Source organism: Cupressus sempervirens, chromosome 5 (assembly GCF_028749045.1).
Source record: "Cupressus sempervirens isolate cs-2001-9-10 chromosome 5, ASM2874904v1, whole genome shotgun sequence".
Taxonomy (NCBI): domain Eukaryota; kingdom Viridiplantae; phylum Streptophyta; class Pinopsida; order Cupressales; family Cupressaceae; genus Cupressus; species Cupressus sempervirens.
This window is the reverse complement of record NC_143122.1, coordinates 612,688,700-612,705,421: the sequence shown is the minus strand read 5'-3', so window position 1 is coordinate 612,705,421 and position 16,722 is coordinate 612,688,700. Positions and strand designations below refer to the sequence as shown.

At 32.6% G+C, this 16,722-nt stretch overlaps 1 protein-coding gene across 1 annotated transcript; it reads left to right on the top strand.

The window, feature by feature from the left end:
* The first annotated feature begins 14,784 nt into the window (after nucleotides 1-14,784).
* LOC149557377 (F-box/kelch-repeat protein At1g15670-like) lies at nucleotides 14,785-15,795 on the top strand. Its single transcript, XM_089830254.1, has one exon. The coding sequence runs from the start codon at nucleotides 14,785-14,787 to the stop codon at nucleotides 15,793-15,795; it is 1,011 nt and encodes a 336-aa protein (XP_089686380.1).
* Nucleotides 15,796-16,722: the final 927 nt, after the last annotated feature.

The window sequence follows — 16,722 nt, the reverse complement described above, 5'->3', positions numbered from 1 at the left end:
TAGAAATATTATAGGTTTGATTATAAAATAAATATTAAACTCTCAATTTATTTTTCCTTAGTAATTACAAGCATGAATTTGAAATGGTAGTAGTTAGTCGAAAAAATTAAATGGTAATTAATAGTTTTTCTATTTTGAAAATGGTGGATTTGAATTAGATGTGGAATCTTTAATACAACTTAAAGTTTATTTAAAGTTCTTGAGCCAAGTGGTAGCCGTAGATCCAAACAAGAAAAATTAATTGATTGCTAACAGTTTTAAAATTTATGATCATGATGGTAATCACATAAGAAGATGGAAGCTATCTTAAGTTGGTTTAAAATTTTGTTTATTAGAAGTGTAAGTTTATTTATATTCTAAAGCCAAGTGTAATTTGTTTAAAATTATGAATCATCTTGTTTGTTGTTGGCTGCAATAATGAGGGGAAGAACGATTTGTTAAATTAAAGAACTGCACAAATAAATTTGATAACTGCGAGTATCATTAGGAAGAAGAAAACAATTTTATGTGGGGAAGGAAGCATTAAAAAGGGAGGTCAAATTGAAGAGGGGCACATTTTTATTTTTAAAAGAAAGAGGGAAGACATTTTTGTAGGGAGAGGGGGAGAAAACGTGTGGAAAAAAGAGGAGAAGGATTAATCCTTCCCAAATTCTATAGGGTGAATTGGACGTATGCAAAGGGAGGATATATTTGCTGATAAAAAAGGAAGAGATTCAATGGGGAAAAGAGGAGAGGAGGACACAGGAGCAGCAAATATAATTTGATTTTGAGAAGCTTTAAGGGTCCTGCACTTTCCTCAAACAATTCAGGTTCCCTTTTACTTTTTCTTTCCATTATTATGCTATCAGTATGTGGTTAAATTATCTATTATTGGCAATGAAATTATAAAGGAAGAAAGTTTTAGTTCCTGTTTGACATGGTAAATTATTCATAAATAGCAAAGATGTAGTCGACTTTCAAATCTATTCTGATATAAACCTGCAATACGCCCAAATTTTTTTTTTTTAGATGTACACTTGTATAGTTCTAATACAATGAAGGAACAAAATTTAAACAATGAAATACGAATTTTTTTTCCATCATTCAAAACATCTTGCAAGTTATTTAAAACTTTTAGATTGGAAAGAAGTATTATAAGATTTGAGCCTAAAATCGATGCCACTCCATCAATCTTTAGAGACTCGTGTGCAAAACGAATTTTTCTGCATAAATCGATGCACAACAATAGATTGTGGGTTTATGACCATTGTTGTTAATCATCTAACAACTCACAATCTCACCACACAACAACTAGTAAAGGTGCCCAACTTCATAATTCGTTTATATATTTTGTTTTATTTTTCGGTTCCTAACCCTTTACATAATATAGAAAAAAATCTTACAATTATAATTCCTCCTTGTTCACATCATATTTTTCCCCAGACTGGGTACGATTTCTCAACACTTGTGGCTTTGTATATATATATATATATATATATATATATATATATATATATATATATATATATATATATATATATATATATATATATATATATATATATATATAGAAAAAAATCTTACACTTATAATTCCTCCTTGTTCACATCATATTTTTCCCTAGGCTAGGTACGATTTCTCAACACTTGTGGCTATGTATATATATATATATATATATATATATATATATATATATATATATATATATATATATATATATATATATATATATATATATATATATATATACACACATACACACACACACAAAGCCACAAGTATTTATGTTATCATGGTTAATAAACATAGAGACTGGGTAAATTAAACTGTTTCCTAAACTATAAATGTAATGAGATCTTAAATCAGTTTTTAAAAAGTTCTATATATAAAAGATTTTGAACTTTCCTTTGGAATTGGATAGACATTTAAGATGTAAACTTCCATGACGAATAGAAGAAAGTGTAAGAAGCTGGTCAAAAGTTAGATCTTTTATATTTTATTATTATTGCTTGCTAAAATGTTGCAGAACATGTATGTGTAGATATGATAAGTATGCAGATTTTTATTTTATTTATTTTAATATGATATGATTAAGTTGTTCATTTGACTTATCTGTACTTCTTGGGGAAGAAATTTTAGTATGGAAGGGTGTTGAATGTGGGCAAAAAGGGGAGGGTAGAAATATGAAAGTCTTATTATTCTTTCATTACCACCTACCAGTACTTTTACATTGCACTGGTTATTTGCTTGGCCAAGTTTAAATATAGTTATGCATATGATTGAGATGCATTGGTTATTTATATTTGTTTTCCCTCTTCCACATCCTTGTGTATGTTTCTACTAGACATATGTGTAAGTAGATTAGGCACAAAGGCTAAACCAGATCTTTTTGATCCAATTGTGCCGAGCTGTTAGCCTTCTTGTGCTAGGGTAGGGTAGTTCTCCTTGACCGGAGAACCTTGGGGAGCTAACCACTCCATGGTTGGGCGGTAAAAGTGCCTGGACCACTCTTCCGTCTCATGATAATAGATGGACATAGTTATGATGGCTTAGAGATGAGATTACATGCAGATGGACACTAAGGTTTGATGGCATGTTATTTTTAAATGATTATGTTATATATGTTTTATATCATACAATGTGCTAATGTTATAATCATGTTCAACCATGCAGGATTTACATAGTCTTGATAAAAGATATCATGTTCACATGATTCATTTCCAGTATTTATACTTTGCTTTGTATATGGTATCGATATGTGGTCAACCTTGTATTATCAAGTGTATTTAGAGAAATTGGTGATATGTAATAAAGATTGTGATTCCAGTTATTCTCAACTATTTGTTGATATGTATAGATTTCCATTTGGAAATGGACATTGATTTATATAGTTTTTTGAATTAAATCGACTTTTGACTTTTCAAATTTTATTTTTTTCTACATCTTGAAGTTGTTTGCATATATGAAAAATGTTGTGGATTTCGGTTCTTAGATCTCATTCTCTTATTTCTCTTACTCACCTAATTTGATACAGAGACCATTTCGTGCAATGGAATTGGCGGCTGCATCAGATAAAATTTGGCTTACAATTAAGGGATGTAAAAATTTGATTACCTTTGATATGCGCTCCCTGAAATGGAATAATGTGTTGTCGGGCTACGAGATTAATTGGGGAATCGGCAGGGCAGCTTGTGGGACATTGTCCATTCACAACAAGCTTCCTTTGTTCTAGTAGAAATCACATTTTCTTTATCATACATTTATCATACATGTAACCCTGCATTTATGTATATCTTAGATTTTTGGCTAATTTATGTATGCTTGTGTGCATATGATCTTTCTTTTCATTATGATGAAATGACTATTGGAATTTAATGCAGTGGTTGTCTTGCCCCTGGAGCCAAATGTTCACCTACCACCTGACAGACTCTAGAACAGATAGAAACAATAACTGCAGTGGGTGAGATTTTGAAATCTGAAAAGAGGGGGAGAAAAAAAAATGACAAAAGGAATGCTTTTACATTCATTTTCACGAGGGTTCAACGATATTCAACAGATCAAAAGTTTAGCAGAGCAAGGTAGAGCAGAGAAGGAAAAAGGAAAGAAGTTTGTGCTTGCAGTTGCATGTGTTTCTTCCTCTATTCATTATGTAAGTTTGTTATTGTTGGATTTGTCATGTTGAAGCAATGATTGCTCGAGGTACCATTGTATGCAGCCATTAGAGCTGCAAGTTTAAAATTTTGATGTATTGATGTTGTTCAAGTTTTAGGGTTATTTTAGGGTTTTTTGGTCAAAGTTGAATGCTCCTAGATTTTGTAATATTTTTAATCAAAGTTGAATAGAAAGCAAGCAGGCATACTTGAATCCATTTTTCTTCTTCTATTCATTGCATTTGAGAAGTTTGTTTAGAAGCTTCAAGCTTTCGCTCTCTAGTTTTAATAGTAGAAACATTCACGTTGAAATTTCTCTAAGTTATAATTTTTCCAATTTTAGCCGAGCTTACTCGGCATCCATTTTTGTCAAGCATTGCCCTTTGTGTGCCGAGCTTACTTGGATTCTTCTTGTGCCGAGCTAACTTGGCACCTACTGTCTATCACTTGGCACCTTCACGTGCCGAGCAAACTGCCACTCGGCTCCTTAAGGTGCCAAGCAAACTGGCACTCGGCAATAGTTAGTGCTGAGAAAAGTTTTTTAAAGTTGTGATTTATTTCTCACATGGTATCAAAGCTTTGAGGCCCCACATCCACAGTGAGTTAGGGCAAAGTTTTTTCTGGGATTTTTGACATGGCAAGAGATGTAGGAAAGATATGGCAGCAAGCACCACCATTCAATGGACAAAACTATGATACATGGGTAAAGAAGATGAAGACCATAATGGTTGCAAATGATTTATGAGAATTTGTGATTAATGGATTCAACGATGTGATAGACCCAACTCAGTATTCTGCTCTCACAAATGCACATAAGGCTCAACTAAAAGAGTCAAGGAGAAGGGATGCTAAAGCATTAAGTTTGATTGAGGCAGCTATGATAGAGATAGTTTTTCCAAAGATTGTAGTAGCAAATTATGCAAAGGAACCTTGAGATATCCTTGAGACGAAATTCAAGGGGACTAATAAAGTCCGTACAGTAAAGCTATAGAATATAAGGAGGGAGTTTGAGAAGCTTCAAATGAAGGAAAATGAATCAATTGCAGATTTTAGTTCAAGGACCTCCAATGTGATTAATCAACTAAAATCAAATGGAGAAGGCTATCAAGAGTAGAGAATAGTGGAGAAGATATTGAAGAGTTTAAATAATAAATATGGTAGTTTGGTCATGACCATAGAAGAGGCAAAAGACCTCACTATTTTAACAATGGATGAGTTGATGGGTACTCTTCAAACCCATGAGCATAGGATCAATAGATCTACATCTTCTTCTTCCCAAGAGCAAGCATTCAAGGCTTAATCAAATCCAAAAGGAAGGGGGAGAGAAGAAATGCCTTAGGTAGAAACTCTAGAGGCAGAGGCCGAGGTAATGGAGGACAAAAAAATGTTGCAGCAAAAAGCTTAGGAAGAGCAGATGGACAAAGTAGCTCACAAAATACTTCAAGAGGAGGTAAGAAAAAATACAACTCAAATAGGAGTAATGTAGAATTCTACTACTATCATAAATATTGGCATTATGTAAGTGAATGCTGGCAGAAGCGAAATGATCAGTCATGACAAGCAAATGTGGCTGATGTGAACATGGGAAGTGGAAACAATGCCACTGCCTTCATCATGTGTAATGTTGGTGAAGAAGGAAGCCCTCTGGTTTTGTATCTTGACAGTGGATGTAGCAGCAACATGAGTGGTAATGAAACCTTGTTTTCATTCATTGACAAGAGTTTCAAATCTGAGATTAAAATGGGTAACAATGGAACCCTACCAGTAGTGGGCAAAGGATCTATTATGGTTTGCACCAAGCAAGGTGAGAAGAAGGAAATAAAAAATGTGTATTTTTCCCCTAGTATGAAGCAAAATTTTATGAGCATTGGTCAGCTCATTCAAAATGGATACAAAGTGTTGATGGAGAATGACACGTGTGTCATTCATAAAAAGGATGGGAGCAAGAACTTCCTTGCAGTAGTTCAAATGACAAAGAGCCTAATGTTTCCCTTGAGGATAGAGACATGTTTCTCATCTCAAGTTGGTGCTGCACCTCACACACAATCAGCTCTAAGGAATGTGATTGAAGACCCTTCATGGCTATGGCACCTCAGGTATGGTCATTTTGGCTAAGCTGGTTTAAATTTGTTGTCAAATAAAAGAATGGTAGAAGGTTTGCCACGAATAGGAGATTCATTTGACAAGTGTGAGGCTTGTATGTTGGGTAAGAAACATAGGCTTCCCTTTAATTTTGGAAATTCTAAGAGGGCTAGATATCCATTAGAGTTAGTGCATACTGACCTAGTCGGTCCTATGCAAGTTACTTCCATTAGGGGGAGTACTTATTTCATGACATTTATTGATGATTTCAGTTGTAGGACATGGGTTTATTTTTTGAAATCTAAATTTGAAGCATTTGATAAGTTTCTTGAGTTTAAAGCCCAGGCTAAAAGAGAATGTGGACACTATATCAAGGTCCTAAGATTAGATAGAGGAGGGGAGTATACCTCCAATTCTTTCATAAATTTTTCCAGGAAACATGGTATAAAGAAAGAGCTCACAACTAGCTATACACCATAGTAGAATGGAGTGGCTGAAAGAAAGAACATGACCATTGTTGAAATGGCAAGGAGCATGATGAAAGAGAAAGGTCTCCCAACTAAATTTTGGGGAGAGGCTATGGCAATAGTAGTTTACCTAATTAATAGGTGTCCTACAAAGGTAGCCCGTGATAGAATTCCAATGGAAGCATGGTCACGAGGAAGATGGATAGTTGAACACCTAAGGGTGTTTGGATGTGTTGCATATGCACATGTGCCTAAAGAGAAAAGGCAAAAATTGGATGACAAAGATGTGAAGTGCATCTTCATAGGGTATAACTCAAAATCAAAGGCATACAAATTGTATGACCCATTGAACAACAAGATGATTCTCTCAAAAGACATAGAATTTGTTGAAAATTAGTCTTGGTACGAACAAACTAATGAGTCACCCAACACCTCAAGTAAAGTGCCAATTATGAATGAAGACGATGCTGATGAATAGAAAGAAGAAGGAACAAATAGAAGAAAAGCCAAGCAGCCTTAGTCATTGCCGAGCTCCTCTAGGTATGACCAAGTGTCAGTGTTGAGTAACAGTGAAGACTAGGCTAGCCGACAAAGCAGGAACAGTGAAGATTCTGATCCCACACTCTCCTCCCTTTTACCAAGAAAGACTAAGAGTCTTAGGGAGATATACCAAAATGAAAGGTATGAAGATTATGATGAGAGTGTTAATTTTGCATTATTTTCTCATAGTGATCTAATTTATTTTGAAGAAGCTGTTAAGGAGAAGAAATGGTGTAAGGCCATGGATGAGGAAAAAGATGCTATAGAAAGGAATGAGACATGGGAGCTAACTAATTTGCCTCCCAAGAAGCAAATTATTGGAGTGAAATGGGTCTACAAGACCAAACTCAATTCTAAAGGCAAGATTGATAGGCATAAGGCAAGGCTTGTAGTTAAGGGCTACAAACAACAGTATGGCAAAGATTATGATGAGACATATGCCTCGGTTGCAAGAATGAAAATTGCACATGCTGTCATAGCAATTGTAGCTCAGCACAAATGAAAAGTATATCAAATGGATGTGAAGTCCGCCTTCCTAAATGGTGTATTGAAGGAAGAAGTATATGTGGAGCAGCCACTTGGTTATGAAGTATCATGTGAAGAGAGCAATGTATATAGATTGAAGAGAGCTATTTATGGGCTCAAGAAAGCTCCAAAGGCATGGTATAGTAGGATTGATTCATATTTGATGAGCAATGATTTTAACAAGAGAAATGGTGAGCATACTCTCTACATGGTGTATTGAAGGAAGAAGTATATGTGGAGCAGCCACTCGGTTATGAAGTAGCATGTGAAGAGAACAAAGTATATAGATTGAAGAGAGCTGTATGTGGGCTCAAGCAAGCTCCAAGGGCATGGTGTAGTAGGATTGACTCATATTTGATGAGCAATGATTGTTGTCTTGTATGTAGATGATTTGATTTTTACTAGTAATGACAAGGCTCTAATTGGTGAGTTTAAAGAGGCCATGAAAAATGAATTTGAAATGACAAACCTAGGTCTCTTGAAGTACTTTCTAGGCATATAAGTAAAACAAATGCATGATGGCATCTTCATCTCTCAAGAAAAATATGTAGGGTAGATCTTGGAGAGATTCAAAATGTAGAACAATAAGCCAACCCCCACACCAACAACAATAGGTCTAAAGTTGAGCAAGGAAGACTCTAGTAAGAGAGTGGATCTGACACTATACAAGAGTATGGTTGAAAGTTTAATGTATTTGACTGCAACTTGGCCAGACTTGATGCATGCAATAAGTTTAATTTCTAGATTCATGGAAACACCAAAGGATTCCCATTGGCAAGAAGGAAAAAGGATCCTAAGGTATGTGAAAGGTACCAAGGGATTTGGGATTTTGTATACTGCAGCAAATGGATTTAAGTTGATAGGTTATACTAATAGTGATTGGGCTGGAAGTATAGATGATAGGAAGAGCACTTCTGGATATGTATTTCATATGGGATCAGGTGCAATTTCATGGGCATCCAAGAAGCACCCTATTGTTGCTCAATCTACAACAGAGGCTGAATATATAGCAGCAAATGCAGTAGCATGTCAGGCCATTTGGTTAAGGAGGATCTTGACAGATTTAAATGAAAGGCAAGAGGATGGAACCACAATTTATTATGACAACATCTCATCAATTGCATTGTCCAAGAATCCATTCTTCCATGATAGAAGCAAGCATATTGAGATCAGATATCACTTCATCAGAGAGTTGGTGGAGAATGGAGATATCAAAATAGAATTTTGTAAGTCTAAGCAGCAACTAGCAGACATTTTCACAAAGCCATTAGGCATTGAAACTTTTGTACACCTAAGAGAGTGTCTTGGTGTAGTTGATGTGGATCAATAGTGATCCTTGTTTTGTATGGCTCGGGACAAAGGGGGAGTGTTGGAATTTAATGTGGTGGTTGTCTTGCCCCTAGAGCCAAATGCCCACCTACCACCTAACAGACTCTAGAATAGATAGAAACAATAACTGCAGTGGGTGAGATTTTGAAATCTAAAAAGAGAGGGAAAAAATATGACAAAAACAATGTTTCTATATTCATTTTCATGGGGGTTTAGTGATATTCAATAGATCAAAAGTTTAGCAGAGCAGGGTAGAGTAGAGAAGGAAGAAGGAAAGAAGTGTGTGCCTACAGTTGCACATGTTTCTTCCTCTGTTCATTTTGTAAGTTCGTTATTGTTGGATTTTTCCTGTTGAAGTAGTGATTGCTCCAGGCACCATTGTATGCAGCCATTAGAGCTGCAAGTTTAAAGTTTTGACATATTGAAGTTGTTCAAGTTTTAGGGTTATTTTAGGGTTTTCTGGTTGAAGCCGAATGCTCCCAGATTTTGTAATATTTTTAATCAAAGTTGAATAGAAAGAAAGAAGGCATACTTGAATCCATTTTTCTTCTTCTATTCATTGCATTTGAGAAGTTTTTTTAGAAGCTTCAAGCTTTGGCTCTTTGGTTTTAATGGTGGAAACATTCACGTTGAAATTTCTCTAAGTTATAATTTTTTCAGTTGGAGCCGAGCTCACTTGACATCCATTGTTTCCAAGCATTGCCCTTTGTGTGTCGAGCTTACTCGACTTCTTCTTGTGCCAAGCTAACTCGACACCTACTGCTTGTCACTCAGCACCTTCACATGCCAAGAAAACTGCCACTCGGCTCCTTAAGGTGCCGAGCAAACTGGCACTCGGCAATAGTTAGTGCCAAGCAAAGTTTTTTGAAGTTGTGATTTATTTCTCGCAATGACTATGTTCTTGGCTTTTTTTAGACTAATTTATGTATGGTGTTTGCATATGATCTTTCTTTTAGTTCAATGAATATATTTTTGATTTAAGGACTGATTTATGTATGCACGTATGCACATGATTTTATATTTTTAGATATATTTAAAAAAAAGTTATTTTAGAAATTTTCTTTCATCACAAGATATGTTTTAAATATAATTGTTGAAAAGACTTAAAAAAATTTCAAGAATATAAAATACTATGTGTAAGACCAAATTCCATTCTCTTGTAGAGAATAGATTTATTGAAAGAATAACCTTTGAACACTATTTATAGCACATGGAATTGCAAGAATAAAGAAAAATTCTACAACCATTGTGAATAACCTCTTTATTTATGTTGCCGAGAGGACTTTGAACCAATGTTTGAGCTTACCTCATGGAGTTCTAGTCACGTTATCAATGATTTATTCACATTACCAATGATTTATTCACATTATCAATGAATTATTGAACATTGATATGAAATAGAAAATATTTAAAATTTTACTTAAATATATCTTTTATTTTTCAATAATTTTAGGGTTGACTTATGGTCATTTGTATACACATTTTGCAAAACTCAAACAAAGACACCAATATTCTATGGTCTTTATTTGGTAGAATTGTACATCAAATTAAATTAGCAAATAAATCTTAGCATATTAACAATTATAGTTCTCTGAAATATAATAAATTAACATAACAAATTAAATGTACCCACACATAACTCTTGTCAAATTAGGCATGCCCATATTGAATATTGTACCTTTTGTAATTAAAACTTCCAAGCCCTAAAATTTTGTAAAGAATCACTTAGTTTCTTATTGTTGTTACAGAGAACTATTATGAGTTGGACAAAAGAAACTTGCATAGACCACCCTAAACTGCACAACTTACATGTATTACTTTGTGTAGATTAAATCAGAAATTGAAAAACACAGCCTTAAGCTCAAAACAATGTACTCAAATACAAAAATGGCTACTCAATTTGAAATACAAACTCAACCCACAAGATGTCCAAATTTGATAAAGTGTTTAACCATTTGTTAAAAATTAGTACGAAAATAAATTTAACAATGGCCATGGTCCTCACTAGCAATGGATGTTCAAACACTGTCTACAACTAGATTTAGTTTCAAGACATTTTTACTTGCAATTACAATTATTAGACTACTGCAATAGCCTTGAAGCTAATTAGTGTGTATTTTACTAGTGCAGGTTTATTGTGTGCACTCAGATAAGTTTTCATCATATTCAATGTTATATATTTAATCATACATCTGTAACACATGAGTTAGCATTTTGTAAATATGTTCTTTGGACATTCCAATTTGAATAGCTACTGCAACAACAATGATGTTGAGTGCCTATGTTAACACAAATATCATGTGTTATCAAGTGACATCTATTGAGTGAAGAAGCTTGGAATTGTCTAACAAGTTGACTGCAATGCATTCATCTTCTCGTTTATGTTAACTGTTGCTTGAATGCATCTTAAATAATGCTTTCAAATGTATTGATTACTTTGATAATCACAAGAATGTGAATCTGTTGATCTATTTTATCAAAGTTTTTATAGGCCCCATTATGGTGAAACTGTTTTGGACAATTATTGAATTGTCTTATTGTTACTAACAGTTTCTTTTATGAATATGTTATACAAAATTGGTAGAGATTTGCCAAGCAAGATAGATAAATTACATTGTATGTAACTGATTCTCAAAATAAATTCTTGTTGCTTGAGGCATCTTAGACAATGCTTCTGAATGCATTAGTTACTTTTTTGTTGGCTTGTATTATGAAGGCATAATACAAAGAATACAAGTCTATGGAGATATTGAAATATTTGTAAAAGCAACCTTACATTACGAATATAGTAAATGATTAACTTGTATGTTAGACTCACTATGCAATTTTCTAACCTTGTAATTCATATGTCATTAGTAAACTACACGTTTTAATAATTTCACGTAGATTAATTAATCCTCTGCACATTCTCCTACTCTTTTATATTAGATAGGGACTCATACCACACACAATCCTTACTATTCATCTTCTTTTCATTTTTCTTATATTCAACCTTCAAAAGAAAACTAATAAGAAAAGAATTTTAACATACCTTTTATCACGTTAACTTGCTTTCAATCCTTGACTTTTGTCACTGATTTTAATAATTGAATGGTATTTCTTTGCAATGGAATAAGAAGTTGAACTCTTCCCTTCCATACCAAACCAATGTCTCATTTTAATTCTCAATAATAGATAAAAGGGAAAAAGCAAAGCCAAAAGACACACTATAGAAATATCAAATGCTAACTCCTTTTATGATTCATATCTCCCAATAATGAATAGATACGTTGAATAGTTAGTTTGATTTGTCATTTAGTGAGGTTATAGCATCTGTATAAAGTCAAATAAATTATTGAAAAGAAACAGAAACTTTCAAGCAATTATAATGAGTTTGCTTAAACAAGATTTCATCACCTATGCCAGCTTCTTCCCCTACATGTGCTACAATAGTGATGTTACAATAGGATTGAAAAAGATATTTTGTAGAGTTCATAGTTATAGTTGACTTTGTAGAAATGTATGCTTGATGTGGATGCTTAAATAAGAATGCTTATTCTCATAGAATGAAGATTGATTAAATTTATCCTATATATATATATATATATATATATATATATATATATATATAAACATGTAGTCATAAATGCTGAAACAAGGCCCATAGTTTTTAATATAAAAAAACAAAGATTGTCCTTTTGTTAAGTGTTGGTGTTGCAAACATATGGTAGAAATTTGTCAAAGGCTGGAGGCATATACTCAAAGAAATGTGGTGTCATACTCACAATGACTCAATATTTTGTTTTGAGAAAAGGAAGCAGTCCATATGTCGTGAAGGATTTATTCCTTCCAGACATCAAGAATCAAGCTAATGAGTTTTAATTTTTGGATTAGATTGTGTATAATTTTTTACCATCAAATTTTCGGATCATACTACAATGATCCTAAACGTTGATGGTAAAATATTATACACAATCTAATCCAAAAATTAAAACTCATTGTCATGGATTGTGGAAATCTTATAGATCTAATCAAGATAATATTAAATGCTTTATATAGGCATTAGCTTTAAAATCATACAGAGCAGTTGTCATTGCGAATATAACTCCCAAATGTGATTATATAGGGCAACTGAGCAAGCTGCAAGTTCAAATTTACCATACGATAAGACATATAAACCAACATGAAACCCATTCACCTCAAATCACCATATTCAAACCCTAGCAATTGACCAAAGACCTAGTTTAAAACCATCATTCTGCATAAAAACACCCATAGGAAAAGGCTTGTTATGATCCTTTCTTTGTAGAAATATGACAGAATTAATCCTAAGATTTGTGTGATATAATGCAATCTCTTCAATATCAGGTGCCTTACAATGTTGCAGAAGTTTTGTACTTTTGTCAATCTAAAACCCCCATTTGAGTTACAGTTTATCAGCTTTTTACTGATGATGAAAATACTCCTGAATAATATTCTTATAACATGCGAACACCCTTACATCACAACAATTTATATCCTCATGAAATACATAATTTGTTTAATGTTATTCTGGCTAAGAACAATGAGAAATTCACGTCACTAGGCCAGAAGTCCTTTCTGGCAGTTATCTGTATTGAATTTGGTAAAAGTATTATAGAACTACCTGGTGAGTTTTTCTGTTTATGAATGTGATTATTTCTTCCTTGATATATTTTTACGAAATATTATTGTCACCGTATATAAACCCCAAAACAAATGGTTGGTATTATGAACTATAAAACGACTGGTATTATAAACTATAAAAGAAACTTATTTGTTGCATTTATGACCAGAGCAACCTATAGAAACAATTAGCATGCTCAAAAACAATTAAAAATCAATGTCAATATAAGAATGCCTGTGCATGACCTAGGTCAGAACAATGTTGGTAGAATAAAATATTAGTAACAAGTTCATAAAATAAAATGTGAAAATGGATTATTGGGAATTGAATAAAATTGAACTCAGAAATACACCGTTCCTCCCAATTGTTTGCAGCAATCCATCTACCTAAAACTGTGAAGATGCATAAAATAATAAACTCTTACATATTTTCTCAACATTGAATTAGGGTCCGTTTGGCTGCGAGCATAGGAATGGAGAATAGGCATGTAATATTGGGAATAGGAATGGCTATTCCAATAACAGCTATTTTTTGGAATGGGTATAAGCTCATTTTAGAGGCAAAATGAGAATACAAAAATCGTATTCCAAATTTTTATATTCCTATTCTATCAACCAAATGTAAAATAAAAATCATATTCTAATTTTTCTATTCCTATTCCATCAACCAAACAAGCCAAATAGTATGTCCAATAGATTGGAGTATTACTAGCAAGAGAAGAATTGAAGCGCTGATTCGCAACTTTGCAATACCCATATCGAGCAATGCAGAAAATGATTGATATGAAGTATATTTCTTACAATTAACAGATTGTAAGAAATGGTAAGGGAGAATTGAAGTTTTTTCAATAACTAAATTCGTACATCATTAGATCTGGTAGTAATTTTATGATTAAATTGTACTTTAATAGATTTTTGAAACGGCACTTCCAGTTAACTTTCTGTTTTTCATGTTATTTATAATTTTAAGTTTTTAAAATATTAATTTATGTTAGACTTACATTTAAAAAAAATTTAGCATATCTTTAAATAGCCATCTACTAATCATTTGTTTTCCTACCTTCTTTTGTTTTATTGATTTTATAATTTTAGATTTTCGTATTTGTAAAATTATTCTGAACGGCTCATCTCATAAAAAACAATTCTGATCACAAAACGGTAAGCACCTTAAATGAAATCTCACAAACCGTGTACATGCATGATGACTTTAATTTCAATTAAAAAATGAAAAAACAGTATCCTATATATAGTTCTAAATTATCAATTATATTAATGACATCTCATCCAAGTTAAAAAAAGAAAAGCAAAGCAGCACGATTTTTGACCAACTCTCTTTACATGCATAGTCAAATCTAAAAATAGAGTCATTATCTCTAATTATAAACTTAAAACGCAGTACATACAAAGATTGAAATTTTGAAGTTTATATATAAAGTTACCTCTCCTTCAATGTTTGATAGACTGGTGAACTTCAGAATATTAGAGCTGTAGTAAACTTGGAACAACACTTGTGTTTTGAGTGTAATTCTGTTCATTGGGGTTTATACAACAAGTGTATAGTCCTTGTGTGGAATTGAATCTACAATAATATGGATCACTTTCAAAGGTTACCAGAAGACTTGGTGAGGGAAGTTGTAATCAGGGTGCCATACATATTTCACAATAAGCTGAGGTATGTATCAAAATTGTTGAAAGAGATTGTAGGATATCATGGTGAACTTTACAAGGAAAGAACCAGATTAGGAGTGTGTGAAAAACTTGTATGTTTTCTTGACCAATCTGGTGAGTGCAACAGAATAGCATTCTATGATCCACTCTACAACTCAGTGGCCAGAAGCCCATCTATGCCCACTGAATTTCACTTCACAGACTATTCTCATTGCTTGTGTGTGGGTAAAAAATTGATTGTTATTGGTCTGCAATATGAAAATAAACCTACGAGTACTATCATGGTATTTGATTTTATGTCTCACACATGGAAAAAAGGAGCAGATGTTCCCGTTCATGAATTTGGGCATCAAATTGCTTGTTGTGCATCCCCTGAAGGACTTGTTTACATTGCTGGAGAAAATCAAGAAGCAGCAGTTTATGATGTTTTTGAGGACAGATGGGAGCTTCTTCCAGAGATGCAAGAAAAGATTGGTTGGGCGAGAGGTTATTATATTGATGGGATGTTTCATGTTGTGAGTGTTTATGCAAAGCGATTTTACAGGACAGATAGATTCAATCCAGTGAGTCGGCACTGGGATGTGTTGCATGATTTTGAGCTGCTGAGATGTTATTCTCCATTGTCTTTTGTAGCTGATCAATCTGGACAATATTTATATTCATTTCAAAGGGATAAAGTGATGGTATTCGATTGCTCAAAGAAAGAGTGGAAAGAGGAGGAATGCCATGTTCCACCACATCTAGAGTGGGTTGGGAGCAGAGAATATGATGATCAAGTATTCGTGACAGGAACAAGAGAGGGTTCTCCAAAGTTTGAGCTCTGTGATGATGAGCATGATTTGAGTGTATTTAGATGGAGGTGGGTGTTCAGAGAGAGGTCGAGAATCACAGCATGGAGTTACTACAATTCTCTTGTGATCCTTGAAATTTGATATGTAATTTTGAATTTCTGTGCCTTCATTGAATTCACTCTGTTGTTCTAATTGATGTCTATAGTGAAAATCTTGGTTTTCAAAAATTTGAATGGGAATAATTTGAGCTTCTCCCTCTCAACTGGTTTTTTTTGGAATTTTTTTTTTTTTTTTAACTCAATGGAAATAATTATTTTGTAAATAAATTAAACTGATTTATGTCTTTCTCAAATTTTATTTTTTTCATATTAAACAATTTTATAAATTTCTATTAACTAAAATTTATTTTTAATATATTTAAAATTTGTTCACATTATTTAATATTTAATTAATGCTGATAGGCATTCTACTACAATGGCAGAATGGGTGGAATGAGATAGTGTGAGCAAAATTTAAAATTACAATGTTTGGAAATCTTAAAATCATCAATTTTTTTTACAAATTATAATAAAAAGCCAAAAAAATAGAGATAAAGGAAATATAAGTAGTTTTGGGTGTAGTAAATTAAATTTTAATCATTTTGATCAGTATTCTTTTAGATAGATTTATTTAAGATATCTATACTAGTATTTAATATTAATTTTTTTTATTAAGTAACTAAAAAAGTGTCTAATTAAGCATTTTATTTAATAATTACAATGTATTGTAGTTATTTATAAGTTATATTTATAATGAAATTAAATAATTAAAGTTTATTTTAATCAATTTAGAATTTAATTAGATAAAGGAAAGAAATTATGAATGACCCTTTTAAAATAGTATTGATTCAATTTGTTTTATTTCTATAAATATAGGATATAACTATATTTGGTAGATATAGTTTTTAAGTATTTATATATATATATATACATAATTAATATTTTATTTAAATTTTTATATATTAAAATATATAAATATGATTAAAAAAATACATAGATCATAAGTCTTCAATATTTTTTTCTTTTATTT

What these genes read in the sequence shown, in the direction of transcription:
- LOC149557377 (XM_089830254.1), top strand. Translation starts at nt 14,785, where the DNA reads ATGGATCACTTTCAAAGGTTACCAGAAGACTTGGTGAGGGAAGTTGTA.